This window comes from Microtus oregoni, unplaced genomic scaffold (genome assembly GCF_018167655.1).
Source record: "Microtus oregoni isolate MIOR12 unplaced genomic scaffold, Mior012 000000F_ref0000247, whole genome shotgun sequence".
NCBI classification, from domain to species: domain Eukaryota; kingdom Metazoa; phylum Chordata; class Mammalia; order Rodentia; family Cricetidae; genus Microtus; species Microtus oregoni.
In genome coordinates this window covers 80,754,000-80,768,515 of record NW_024543059.1, presented here as the reverse complement: position 1 = coordinate 80,768,515, position 14,516 = coordinate 80,754,000, and the positions used below count along the sequence as shown (strand labels likewise).

Here is a 14,516-nt window from a genome sequence, read left to right as displayed (position 1 = left end):
TTTACCTTTTATATTTAGATCTAAAATCTATCAGGATTTGATTTGGGGTGTGATATGGGATGGGCATCGTGACTCCATGACCTATCACTGGTTATTGGACTGTACCGTCCTCCGGTGTACCATATCAATAACTTTTACGCAAGTCAAGCCACCAGATAGTGCAGATGTGTTTCTGGATTCTGGCCCATCGGTCCTTTAGTCTGTCTGTTTCTGTGACTTTATAAATAGGTTTGAAAACTGTTAGTATGTGTAGCCCCACGAAGCCATATAGTACTGCGGGCACCTCCACCCACTGAACTTTCCATGCTCGCGTGTGGGAGTAACTGATTTGCCTGTTTCCAGGCTTATTCACTGTGGTTACCTCCGTCTTTGTCCCATCAAAGCCCTTTAAATTGAAAGTCAGCCAGGTGTCTGCCGAGCCGCAGGTCTGTTGGGTAATTAAATAACGCCGGCAAGGGGGAGGAGCGGATTAGGCGAGGCTTGCCGGTTGAGTGGGGTTCTCTGTAGGAAGAGTTTGATCTACACTTAAAGTCTTGCTTCTCGGGGTAGACAACGGAGAGCCAAAACTTTCAAAGCCGGGGCCCGAGGAGAGCCAGACGAGGTCACCGAATGTAAATGTCGCGGGGGTTCGGCCCAGCCCGGCGAATCGGCTGGGCGGGGTGGGGCCGCCAAGCCGCAAATCACCAGTTGAGGGCCAGAGAGCGCGGAGCGAGCTCAGAGCAGCGCTTGCCGCCACCGGGCCGGGTGGGAGCCGGGCTGGAACCGCACCACGCAGCCAGCAGTCGCGCCGGCCTCTCGGCGGACACCCGCGGACCATGAGCCGCCCGCGCTCCCGGAGCAGCTGCGGGGCGGTGCGGGCAGAGCGGCGCTGAGCCGCCCTCCGGGACCCCGAGTGCGGTGCGGGGAGGTGAGTGTGCCCGGTGCGGTCGTGCTCAGGATCCCGGGCTCCCTCGGTCGTCCCGAGTCTGCACTGGGAAGTTTTTTAGAGCGAAGTTAGATCGGGGAAGGGCGCAGCCCGCTTATTTTCCCCCTGAATTCCCATAGACTTGGTGTGGGAGTGGGGGTGGTCAAAGTGTGTGTGGGAGGGGTGAGACTTGTGCCCTCGCGGATATCGGGTCCCGGAGCTCCCGGGAGTGGAGCGCCAGTGATGTGCTTCCAGCATCTCCACACTTTGGCTCCCGAATGTACCATCCCGGGCGCTGGCCTCCTGACCCCTCCGGACCCCTTCACAGTCCTGTCTCGTTCTGCCCGAGGCCGGTCTAAGTTGGGGAGGTGAGGTGGCCCAGAGGACTCTGCTGGAAGCCGGAGTCTTTCTCCACTAATCTCTTGGGAAGTTTGCTAAGAAAGTGAAGGAGTCTGCCCTGTAACCGTTGACAACATCTCCCTCCCCTCGCCTTCCCTTTGTTGAGAAAGAATGAATAGTTGGTTGTGTGGCTCCCCTTGAGTCGGGGAGGGGAAGGCAAAGGAGGGAGGGACGGGTCACAGCCCATCTTCCTTTGCCCGCCGAGTCTGCTGCCACTTAAAAAAGTTTGATCAGGTGTAGACACTCATTGAGAGCAACTGGCAGCGGCAGCCGGTGCTGTGGGACTAAGGTTTAACAGTCGCTCGAGGCAAGGTGAAAAGGGGAGTAACCCTAGTCTGGTTTTGCCTACAGCGGTTAGGCAGGAAAAGTAGAGCCCCGAGTTCAGAGATTCTTTTAAACCTTGAGTCTTATCTCCCAAGGTTCCACAGACCTCTCCAAGGCAAGTACAGGGCCCAGGGAAGGTCAGTTTGGAAGTTGATGATCTCACTCTGTGTTCCCCCTGGTGGAGAGGAGATCCAGGAGGAGGCTCTGCAAGGCCGAATGGGAAGGGGCCTCTAAGTCCCCGGGAAGCCCACCGCCCACCCGCGAGGGTGCCAGGAAGCCTCCTGAGTATAAAGGAACGGTTTATTATGCCAAACGCTCCCTCAGTGCCCAACGCCGACTCCCTCACAAGTGCTGTTAAAAAGCCTGACATTTCCAAGATGAGTAACTAAGACTTCAGTTCCTATGGATATAGAAAGAACTGCTTTGTCAGATGGGTGCTAATCTTAAGAACCTTGCCCTGTAAATCCTTCACTGTATTGCTTGAAATACAATCCATGGAAGAATTATTCATACTTCAGTCATTTGGCTAGACTTCATAAGCTTGCCCTCGATTAGTAAAGCCAAGTGAAAGTTCTAAGTGGAGAAGCCAATCTTATCTGTGGGGTAGCCAGTCCCATCTGCCCTTGCTGTCTGCCTTTGCTGAGAAGATAGGGCCAAGGCCAGCTGAGGCAGGGGCATTCCCAGTTTGAAATATAAAAGTCCTTGAGGCCCTTTCCTCAGACTGCCACGTGTGAGTTCAACCTGAAAATATCCGGTTTCAGAACCAGAGAAAAATCTAAACAAGCGGGCTGTGTGCTTTGCCTCCGCTTGCAAGATCATCAGGTTTTGCTGTGAATGGGACCAAGCTCATTAGCTTTTCAAAGCTCTGTGGCTGGCCAGAGTCTGGCAGGCAGGCAGGCAGGCAGGCAGGCAGGCAGCAAGGCTGTTTGATGTGAGGGTCACTCATGGTCTCAGCATTCCCAGTGTCATACTCTCCCTATCAAGATGGGGCATCTGACCTTTGTATGTGTTTCAGTTGAAGGCGGATGGTCAAAGTCTTTGCTGGTGTTTGTTTGAAAGCATGCAGATGGTTCACTTGGTGTCCGTGCCCTTTTGGGTCTCTGTCCTCTCCACTCGGTGTGTTTACGTCTGTTCTAGGCTGAGACATCTCACTCCTCACCCTTCCCAGCTGCAGTGGGGACACAGTGACTGAGCTGGGCAGACACGGCCCCGGCCCTGTTTAGAGGAGATGTGTTTTTGTTTGCTGTGCGCCAAGGACTTCATTTTACATGGTCGCATTTAATCTTTCACAACAATCCATGAAGACAGGATTGTTGGCACATTGAAGGAAGGGCGACTGAATGTTAGCCGTGTAACGTGTCCCAGACCTCGTTGCTACCAAGGCAGAGGCAGGGTAGAGGTTTGATGTAGTAAATTCCTGGCTCTGAGACCCAGATTCTGAATTGTACCATTTTGATTTTCAAAGGCCAAATGGTACTTAAGAGTGTTTAGTGACCAGTGGCATCAACATAGAAATATCTGCAAGTAAAGAAGAATCCGTGGGAGTCGGATTTAGAACTCTGTGGATCTGCTCTAGCTGCTTAGTTCTTGGCTTTTGCATTGGTTGGTCTGGAATCCTCCCCCTGCCTGGAACTTCCTTCAGATCTTTTCTTGCCTGGTCCCTTATCTTTTTGTCTCAGAGCTCCTGTCATTAGCTCTTCAGAAAGGTCCTGCCAGACCATCTCAAGTTATCTTTCCCTCCAGCCAGCATCTTTTATCATTTCTTCTGTTTTGTTTTGAATTCCTTGGAGTACTTACACCTTGGGTATTGCCTGGTTTATTTTCTTGTTTATGTGGTTTGGTTGGACTCCCCACATCTCAACTGAGGCGTCTTGGGAGCAAAGCCTTATTATAGCTCATTCCTGGTGCACTGTAAGCCCTCACAAAAAAATATTTTGAATGAATGAACGTGATTCCTCTGAGCTTGGAAAATGAACTTGAACTACCAATGTTTGCTGCTGTTGTTAGCTTCCTCTATAAATTTTAACCTGGCAAGGTCAGGGGTCATTTCTATATTGTTTTGTTTTGTCTTGAAGACAGAGCACAGTGTCAGCCATCTTTGAGGTCTTCCACCTTTCGATTCTGTCACCCGGGAGACAGTTTGAGTGAAAGGTACTGTTGCCAGGGAGGACCCACAATGCCTTGCTTCTCAATCCTGGCTTCAGATTGGGCAATGCTGTGGAACTTTAGAAAAAGTGCTGATGTTGGTGTCCTGACCACAGAGATTCTCATTTTAGAATCTGGTCTGTGGTTGAGCCACACTGCAGATATTCCCTGTAGGATTCTTAACATGCAGCCAGACTAAGCCCTGGGTGTTTGCATCTTTGAACTTGTTCTCCGCCTTGGTTCTGATAGGCTTGCGGCAGCCATGGTGAGAAGTAGGGATGCAATTCATGTTTTGCTGATGAGTCTTGGTAGTATGGGAGATACTTTCGCATCCGTTGTTGTAAGGTAGGTGACACTATTACGTGCTCTGGTCTAGTTCCTTTGTGTTGATGATTCCATCCAGTTCCCTGTCTAGTGTACAGACTCTAACCTCCTTCCGCGCTGAACTGTCCCCTGGTGCCTCACACACAGCTCCAGTCACTGCCCTCTGGCCTGAGTCCCTTCTGAACCCACTTATGCTGTCCCACATAGCTGAACCCACATCATGCTCTCCCCCCCATGGCCATGGCTTTGCCTTCCTTCCTTCCAACTAGAGACCTTGAGCTTCTAATAATTCTTCCCTCTGTCCTGTCCTTTCTCTTGGCTACTTCCTGAGATCAGACTCCTGCATTGTTCTTCCTGGTCCTCTGCCATCTGCCCAAGTGACAGCTTGGCTTCCTTTTCCCTTACCAGAATCAACCAGAGTCACCTACCGAGGTGCAGTCTAGATCCCTCCTGTTTAGGCCTTCCCTGGCGCTCACCAGTCAAGTCCAGACACTTTGGCAGAGCCCTTAAGACTCCATGGCCTTGTCCTTAGCTGTAGGTCTTTCAGGAAAGGGTTTCTCAGCTTTTCCACTCAGGCACAAGGCCTGCAGGGTACCCAGTGTGTGGGGGATGATTCGTACCTGAATGGGTCTGGCATTACAGTGTCCTCTTACTTTTTCTGATAGAGTACTTCTGTCAAAGTTAACTGTTGTTCCAGCATGAGGGTCGCTATTTGTGAGTTCTAGGTTGGGATTCTGTGCCTCTTATAGAGAATCCTACTTAAATGTTTGTTGAATTAAAAATAGGAAAGGAAGACAGCAGACTTTGCTATCGGAGGATAAGTTGAGGTGGGGGATATACTCAAGGGCATCATAGAGCCTTCTAGTGCAATCTCAAACTGCAAACTCAACTTGGCTATGCAGAGAAGCCACCTGCCAAGGTCACTGGGGCTAAAATCACTTTTGCTCTTCTTGGCTCACGGAAATAGACATGATCAAGAGTGCAGCCTTACACATGAAGATGTTTTGTGTATGCTGTGTCTCTCTCCCCATCCCACCCCACCAGTTTCTTTAAGATGATGCAGGCCTGTCAGTGAAGAAGGAAGGTGCTGATAGTTTGAACAGAGGCAGTTCACAACTATGGGGGTTGAAAATGGGGGTGGGGTGGGGGACTGCTGGTTGGTTTGCGTCACTAGCGGTCAGGTAGAAGGCTAGGGAATTTTGATTTCTTTTTTTAATAACAATGATTAACATTGAGTAAGTGCTGGCAGTGTGCCAGGAACTGGCCAGGACTCTCCACCCTGTTTTTCTACATCCCCGTGAGCCAAGCCTTCTCTATGTGGTCTCACACGCAGCAGACAAGCTTCTGAATTTATCAAGACTGGCAAAGAGCAGTGGACAGGGTTAGGGCTATATCCTTGAGTATATTCTACGCAGCCCCCAGCACTTGTGAACTTTTCCCTGTGGCGTGTAGCGGTGGATTTGTGTGGCTTCACATACAAAGTGTGTTTCCTCTGCAAACTCCTTTTGTCCCGCTGCCACCTCCGTGGGCTCACATAGCCATTGATGGTGAAGCCAGCAGTTCTGTAAGAGCCAGCTCCGCAGGGGTGCCATAGGGAAATTTTCACTCAAGGCTCTTCTTCCCCCTGACGATTGCAATGGTGCTGCAAGCTTGGGAATGGACTGTGGAGTTCAGCTGTCCCGCAGTGATGTGCAGACCCCTTGATGTCATAGGCATGGAAGATAGCTTACCCGGGGAATGGTTACAGTTTCTTGTAGGGCTCCTGTTTTGATTTGTATGTTGGCCTTGACGGGTCTTGTATAATTTGACTAAGGTCAAAACCACAGTTTAGTTTGCTTTGGCGCTCTGGTACAAGTGACTCTGAGGCATACCTGGGCGTGGTGGTGGGAGCTGGTGCTGTCGCCTCGCTAGTCAGTGTCCTCTCTGTCTGTGCCCTCCCTCCTTTCTTTTTTCTCTTCGCCTTCCCTTTCTCTTCTTCCCTGACTTTACATGCACCTGTGGGTATGGCTTGACCTTGCTGGTGACTGGCAGGTTCCTGACTCCTCTTGGAAAGAATCTACAGGGTGTTACCACTTGCTGGCTTTCCGGTACAACCGATCATGCTGATGTGTAGAAGAACGAGCCACCCCTGACCCCTGACCCTGCCTTGGTTAACTGGAGTACACTGATTTATTTATAAGCATCGAGTCTTTACCAGAAAAGCCGCCCTGTCATTGTGGGTAGCGCAGTTTGGGTCTGGCACTGTAGATCCCAGCAGCTAAGGAATTTCACTAGCTCTGCCTGTCTTAACATTAGCAAGGTGGTGGAAATCACGGTAGCCATTGTCTAAGAATTTGTAATATTTTTCCTGGTATTTATTGCCGGACCTACCAGTCCTTCCGTAACAATCTTTTTTCTTAATTGCAACCCCCACTTCAATAATAGAAAGATGGTCCAGAGGATTCTAACAACTCTGAGATGCTTTCGTCTGTTTGGATTGGTTGCCCATCCAGCTGAATTTCCCTACAGAATCCTGAAAGAGCGAGACGATGAACAAACATCTGTGCTTATGGTGTTCCCCTAGTAATACCATCAGACATTATTCACCTTTTGATGTTTCTTAATTTTTCTCTAGTTTCTTCAATTGGCTTGAAGTTGATTCTTGTGGATATCTTAGCTTTATCCTCTCCTCTTTCTCCCTCCTCAGCGTTGAGAATCATGGCTGCGGGAAAATTTGCCAGCCTTCCGAGAAACATGGTTGTGAATCACCAGTTCCCCTTGGCCTCGTCCATGGACCTTCTGAGCAGCAAGTCCCCTCTCGCGGAGCCTCGCACAGATGCATATCAAGACGTGTCTATACATGGCACTCTTCCGCGGAAGAAGAAAGGCCCTCCTCCCATACGATCCTCTGACAGTGCCAGTCACATGGGTACCCTTCCCCACTCCAAATCCCCACGGCAGAGCTCACCTCTGACCCGGGACGTCATCCAGGAAAACCCACCACAAGACTGGAAAGGGGACACCTTCACCTTCAGGTAACTCCTGTCATTTTATGAGTGAAAATTATTTGTCTAAAGGTGTAGTAATAGGGGCGGCAGGGCTGCGTTCTCAGCACCCCCGGCCGCCTGCCCTGCCCGACTAGCTTATGCCCGAAATAACAAGACACAAACTGTATTCATTTAAACAATGCTTGGCCCTTTAGCCCTAGCCCTTACAGGCTAATTCTCACATCCCGATCAACCCATCTCTAATAATCTGTGAGAACCGGTCTTACCGGGAAGATTCTAGCCTAGTCCATCCTGGGTCGGAGCTTCATCCCGGGAGCGGGGCCTGGCGTCTCTCTCTGAGGCGTCTGCTCCCGAGAGAGCTGTGGAGTCTCTGACCTCACTTCCTCTTCCTCCCAGTGTTCTGATCTGTTTACTCCTCCCACCTATCCTCTAACCAATAAAATGGGCCAGGGCAGTTCCTTTATTAGCCAATGACCTTCCTCCATCATTTCCCCTTTTTCGGTTTAAACAAAAAAAAAAGGCTTTAACATAGCAAAATTACATATAACAAAACAGTTATCAAGTAAAAGTTACAATAATCTTTATCATAACTAAGGAAAACTATAACTATAACTAACTATTCTTAACTCCATCAAAGACTCCAGAAAGATATAATATTACCTAAGTAAACAAGAACTAAGAAACTTCAAACTCTAGAAATGACAAAGACATCTCGCTGCCTGGACAGTCACCCAAAGTTCTTTTGTACCGTTGGGGCATCCATCTTCAGCCTTCAGGCCCATGGTATCCAGCAGACATTTCCATAAAGCAGGAAAATTCAAAGTCAGTTCAGTCACTATCTGTTGTGTCCTGCAGAATGTCTCGCAGACTCTTTCAAAATGAATCAGGAACCCCGAAAGATCATCTCACCTTACGCAAGTTCAGTAGTCCTCTCTCTGCGGGTTCTCTGTGTCCAGTTTATGCAATAGTCCGGGCAAGAGCAGTTTCTTGCCCAAATGGCTATCAAAACTCCATAACGAGCCTCTTCGATGCCCATCTTCCTCTTGAAATAGATTGGTGCTGCCAGGAGCAGAGTGTCTCATTGTCATGAAAAGTCCTCAGTTATTAAAACATTAAATGTCCTATTCTGTAATCTTTGAAAGACATGAAGAATGTCTATCTAAAATATATCTCTATATATCTAGAAAATCTAACTAACATGACTACAAACTTGACTATTATGATTATCTATTAACTACCTATATACATTACATTTTTAAATGAACTACACAATCACAATACCTTAATCAATATCAGAAATACATATACATTTAACAAAATTGACCTTAAATCGCTATCAATGAAGCAAAATCTATACTAATGCAAATTATTCATATCTATATCATATCCCCCTTTAAATGTAAAAGGACGTTTATAAACCATATTTGGGAACATGGGCGCAGTTTTTTCTCTCCAAACTGCTTCCTGCTGAATGGGGGCGTCGTTAATTAGGTCTTTCATGGTATAACCTGTGTGCTAGTTTCATCTCAGTTGGCAGTTGAGCGAAGCAATTTTCTGAAGGTGTTCACACCAACCCTTCAGGAGGGCGTGGTCCATCATACCAAATCGGAGTAGAAGAAATGAACAGCGTCTCATCCTCTGTGAAAACAAAATAAGAAACTCCTTTCCAAAGTATCATGTCCTTAGATCCAAATTTCAAATTTAAGGCATCAAAATATCTATGTTGGATTAGTCCAGCAGCATTTATAAATAAATATCTTTTAGCATCTGTTGCTCCTTCCTCAGCATTTAAATATTTTAAAGAGAGCATAATAGCATACAGTATCAAAATTCTCTGTGTATTTTCCATCTTTGTGCAGCTTTGTTTTAACCTCTATTTTGTTTATTTTTACTTTTAACTCTTTGCTTTTTGAGACAGGTTCTCTGTATCTTTGACCTGAAGTAACTCTGTAGACCAGGCTGTCTTTGAAATCTCAGAGATCCACCTGTTTCTGCCTCCCAGGCATTTGGGATTAAAGGTGTACACTACTACACCTTGAACTCACAGAGATCTGTTTGCCTCTGCCTTCTAGGCACTGGGATTAAAGGCGTGTGCTACCACACACAACAACTCTTCCTTTTTTTTTTTTTGTTACTTTAAGAACTTTAAATTTTAGTCTGCATATATTTTTAACACACTTCAAACCATTTAGAAATTTTCTCTGTCTTTGAATTTCTCTTTACTGTATATCTCTCTTTTTCTGACCACATGAGTCTTTAATTTACCAAGCAATATCAGTAGGATTACAGGCGTGGCTTTGCCGGCTGGATCCAGCCCATTCCTTAGCTTTCCAGCCTCATGGCTGAGGTACTGGCTGTAGCCAGCAAGCGAGCTTCAGCAGCCTTTGCTTGCAAACCGCACAAACCGCTTGCGTAAAAGAGTCAGAGTTTGCCCTGGCAGGGCAGCCCAGAAAGCCAGCATTTTTAAACGGCGCAGCTTTTTTCCTGCTAAGGCTGAAAACCGAAAAGCATGCGTTCAGCTTTTCGTCAACACCGTTTAAGTGTTTCGTGGCAGGACCTCTTAATGAGCTGCAGGCTTTGCAGCTAAAGCTGAGTCAGGAAGCCTCTCTTAGATGAGGCGCTTGCTTGCCTCTGGCAAGCAGAGCAGACCCGAGAACACTGCGAGTCTAGTTGCCATCAAACAAATCATAGCCCTTTACTCCAAATGCTCTATTCAAAAGCTCTGTCTCCCGCAGTAGCCAGACAGAGATCACAATGGCGGCACAGCCCCAGGAAGTCGCGCTTTAAAATGACACAGCGTTTTTTTTCTGCTACTGTTGCCGAATCAGGAAATCTCTCTACAGCACGCCACCAACAAACAGCAAAAATCTGTGTTAAACTCTCTTTCCCTTATTTTTAAGCCTTCTCAGGTTTTTTAAGTGGGTTTAGTTGTTCACACGTCTGGGCGCCAAATGTAGTAATAGGGGCGGCAGGGCTGCGTTCTCAGCACCCCCGGCCGCCTGCCCTGCCCGACTAGCTTATGCCCGAAATAACAAGACACAAACTGTATTCATTTAAACAATGCTTGGCCCTTTAGCCCTAGCCCTTACAGGCTAATTCTCACATCCCGATCAACCCATCTCTAATAATCTGTGAGAACCGGTCTTACCGGGAAGATTCTAGCCTAGTCCATCCTGGGTCGGAGCTTCATCCCGGGAGCGGGGCCTGGCGTCTCTCTCTGAGGCGTCTGCTCCCGAGAGAGCTGTGGAGTCTCTGACCTCACTTCCTCTTCCTCCCAGTGTTCTGATCTGTTTACTCCTCCCACCTATCCTCTAACCAATAAAATGGGCCAGGGCAGTTCCTTTATTAGCCAATGACCTTCCTCCATCATAAAGGGCTTTCTGTTAAATCTATGCAATGTATGAATCTCTCCTCCCTTTTTTCGCTTCCTTCTTCCTTCCGGTGTTAGAGCACTCAGGGTCTTGTATATGTGAGGCCAGTGCTCTATCACTGAACTGCATCCCTAACTCAAATGAACAATTTAATGTCTCTAAAGCTCTCCCTGCCCCTTAGCTGTTACCAACTGATACAGCCAGTAGTGTTTTGCCTTTCTTTCTTCCTGTCTCCCCTCCCTCTGCTATCACTGAAGCAAATCTTCATTTTCTAATAAACTTCTTTTATCTAAATATATTTTTGTATGTGCCTGTTAAGGATAAGGATTCGGGTGTAAAGTGTCTGTAACCACAACTTAAATATAACAACTTTAAAGGAATCATTTCTTCATATCATGTAATATTTGAGTTTTAAAAATCAAACTTGCTACATTAAGACTCTTAAAACACATAAAAAAATCATAGTATTGGATTAAACTACATCCATTTAATTCTGCAGCAATGCCAAGGCATATGTAAGCTAGGATCCGCACTTCCTTTAGCTGCCAGTCTGCCAAAATTAAATTCTGCAGGCTGCATTGCCAGATCAGATTCACGGTATTATTGGGGAAAGATTGATTTTTCTCTGCTGAGGCCAGGGCTCTGGGTAAGTAAGCGTCACAGCTGCCAATGCTGTTTCTCTGGGTTCCTAGTGCCTAGGTTGTGATTGGCCCCTGCTGGTTAGAGCCAGTTTGGGAACTGTGCTCCTTTTCCTGTAGATCAGCAGCGTGGGATGTTATCAGGTAAAGAACAGGGCGGTGTCTTCCCTCCTCATTCTTGTCCAACCTTGTAGCAAAAAAAAGCTTCTCTGATCCGGACTCGTTTTTTGGTTCCATCTATAGATTGAATACCCGTGTTCTTCGGAGTATATTGACTTTATACTCCCCAGGGTTTCCACGGGAAAATTCTCCCCAGTCCCATTGAGCACTTAAAGGATTGGTCCAGCACTGAAGGTAGTCTCGCAGCCAAAGTATTGTGGTAATCAGCTTTTGTCCTCTTGCGTCTGAAGCCATGCCTTCTCTGAACTGCGATCAGATACAAGCAATCAAATAAGACAACTCGAGAGTATACCAAATGCTTTAGAAGAAACAGGTTGACATTCTGGCCTCCGGTGGACATAGCTAGTTATTGCTTTGTATTTGTAAAGGTCATTAAGGAGATGATTTTAGATCTAAGATGACTATAAGATGACTACTTAATGAAAAAGGTGACCTTGACCTGTGTAGGCGCTTCCAAAGGCAAGGAGCTGGAGCTCAGAGCAAGTTGGGTGTATTTGCAAACCCCCTAAAAATCTGGTGTGGTCTATAACTGGAGTGGGTAAAGCTGAGAGGTGAGCAGTAGAGATTTGGGGGGCTGGGGAGCGGGCAGACAAGACTGAAACACCAATTTTAATTTCATAATGTTTATAAGAAGAAAATAGGTGAAGGCCAGGCATTCTCCGTGGACAGTGTCAGAAGGCCCTGAAGTGCTTCTCATGTCAGATCGGATGGACCACCCGTGGGACACCCAGCTCTGTGGTTTCCTAGCAGAGAGCCTGCAGGCAGCCCGCTGCTGAGATGAGCAAACACCCGAGGGCATTATTGTTACTATGGCCCCGCTGGCATCCAGGAGGCAGGATGAAGAAGATGACTGCCAGAAGCAAGCACCAATCAATGTCAGGCTGCAAGATGCAGAGGCAGAACTGGCTGCTATGGTTAGCTAACTGGGAAGCACATTTTTTTTTTTTTTTTTTTTTGCCTTATCTCTTCTTGAGCTAGCTATCTGCCACGTACCAGACACAGATAGTTCACAAAGCCACACCTTAAACCCGTGAGGTCCTCCCTGAGCAGATGCCAACTCACACGGGGGAAAGCTAGAGTCGGGCTTCTGGGGAGGAGGGTAGGCGGGTCGTCTCCTGTCTCCAGGAAGTCCTTCATAAACACGCAGCGTCCAAACTGCCAACCTGCCTGGAGTTCAAAGCTTTTTTACTTAAAAACCGACTTGGGCAGAGGTCAGAGCTCTGTGAAAGACTTATCAGAGGGTGGACGCAAGTCCCGAGTTTGAAGTCCCGGCTGCAGAAGAATTAGCAGGTCTTGCCAACGTAGGGTTTCTGTGTCGTTCACAGCCCCGTTAATCTACATTCATACCTTCTTTTCCTCACTCAAAAAGTCTTATTATTTAACATAAATACAAGAAGAACCAAGTGTATATCCCACGTGAATCACAGAGAGTGGGAAGACCTCATGGGTTGTGTGCCAAAGGCTCATGAAGTCTGATCTGTTGAGACTCATTACCAAAAGATCATTTTCCAACATGTTTTTTTTTTTAACATCTCCCCTTGATTTTTAAGAGTTCTGAATACATGATTTTTTTTTCTTCTTTTAAAAGTATTCCAGTCAGATTATGAGTTACCTCTATTCCTTGAAATAAACCATGATATGAGGAAAGATTCCATACAAGGGTGGTTAGAGGTGAGGAGCATGAATGAGAACCCGAAATCCTGGAGAGGGAGGTTTTACCCGATGTGCCACAGTGGACGATACAACATTTACATCTGGTCTGGCTTAGAGCTGCAGGGAGCCGGCCAAACACCAGCCATCCACAGTTAATATCAGCTTATAGTGACCTGGCCAGACGCAGAGTATGGGCCCTTTCCATCTCGTCACATCTGGCATTGAAATGGCGATGGCAGGTCCTCCTGGACACCCTAGGCTTCCCTTTTATGGTACCCCACCAACACACAGAAGGCGGCAATCCAGACCAGAGCTTCCTTGCATTGTAAGTCTCTATCTGCACGTCTGGGGGTTCCAGTTACCCACCATCAGCTTTAGCTAAAATATTAAATGGGAAATTCTAGAGCTAATTCACTAAATTTCAGTGTGGGGCACACTAAGGAGCATGAAGAAATCTATGTTCTGTTCTATTCTGTTCCACACGGGACAAGAGTCTCACTCTGGTGCGGTGTCCGCACACTGTAAATGAGGCCTCCCGTCAGTCAGTGCAAAGCCATGTTGACTTACGGTATGGCATTGTTTGTATTCAGGTGGCCATGCTTGGCTTCATCATGGCCCCAAATCACAAGAAGAGTGATGCTGGCAATTCAGACATGCCAAAGAGCAGCTCTAATGAGGTTTTTTAAAATCGAGAATTAAAAGTTTTTAACTAAAAAAAAAAGTATGTTGGAGTTGCCAAGGTGTCCAGTATATATATTATTGTGCATGTTATAGTTCCTTTTTGCTGTCATCCTCCTCCTGTGCCTGAGCTATACTTTATCAGAGTTGTGTGTCCAGGCCGAAACCTAGCACCAACAGGGTCCAGTGCTATCTCACCTCCAAGCACCGTTGGGAGATAAGGGGACTACTTGTGGCAGATTTGCTGTTTGTACAGCAGACATGCTTAGCTTATTAATCATTAAACTGTAACCGTTATTGTAATTGAAAACGAATTGTATGTCCATCCCGTGGGAGACCTTGAACAAAGCAGACAATTTCCCCTGTGACCCAAATGTTTAGTTATTAAGCTGATATCTCCACATATATCATATCCTCCCTTCTATAAATAAGTCATGGACAAAGAATGCTATATAACATAATATAAAAGGGCACTATTAATGTTCTTACATGTTATAGCTTTAAAATATCTTAAAGGGCCAGGTGGTGGTGGTAAACACCTTCAATCCCAGCACTTGAGAAGGAAAGGCAGGTGGATCTCAGGGTTTGAAGCCAGCCTGGACTACAGAGTCAGTTCCAGGACAGCCAGGGATACCTAGAAAAAAAACCTGTCTCAAAACCAAAGCCAAAACCAATCAGCTTAAAGGGTCTATCTATCCATATTCTTATGGGACATCAAACCCTGTATAAGGCATGGCAGAACTCCTCCTGCTCTTCCCCCTCATCTTGCTCTTCTTTCTCTCTTCATCCTTTCCTTCTTCCTCCTCCTCCTCCTTGACACCACCATCATCATCAGTGGGAAAATGGATTGGGAGCTCTTGAGGTACCTAAGCCTAGACCCTAGTGGATAACTGAATTTGGTGGAAAGGGTTGG

The 14,516-nt window shown here is 46.9% G+C and overlaps 1 protein-coding gene across 2 annotated transcripts in view; it reads left to right on the top strand.

The window, feature by feature from the left end:
* The first annotated feature begins 518 nt into the window (after positions 1-518).
* Positions 519-14,516, top strand: part of Bcar3 (BCAR3 adaptor protein, NSP family member) — a 106,126-nt gene continuing 92,128 nt past the window's right edge. The window contains exons 1-2 of one of the 2 annotated variants that reach the window (XM_041653379.1): positions 519-907; positions 6,783-7,110. In XM_041653379.1, the coding sequence (XP_041509313.1) occupies positions 6,794-7,110 (317 nt within the window). In that variant the 5' untranslated portion in view covers positions 519-907; positions 6,783-6,793. The remainder of the gene's footprint in view (positions 908-6,782; positions 7,111-14,516) is intronic. The other variant, XM_041653389.1, reaches the window with a different exon arrangement.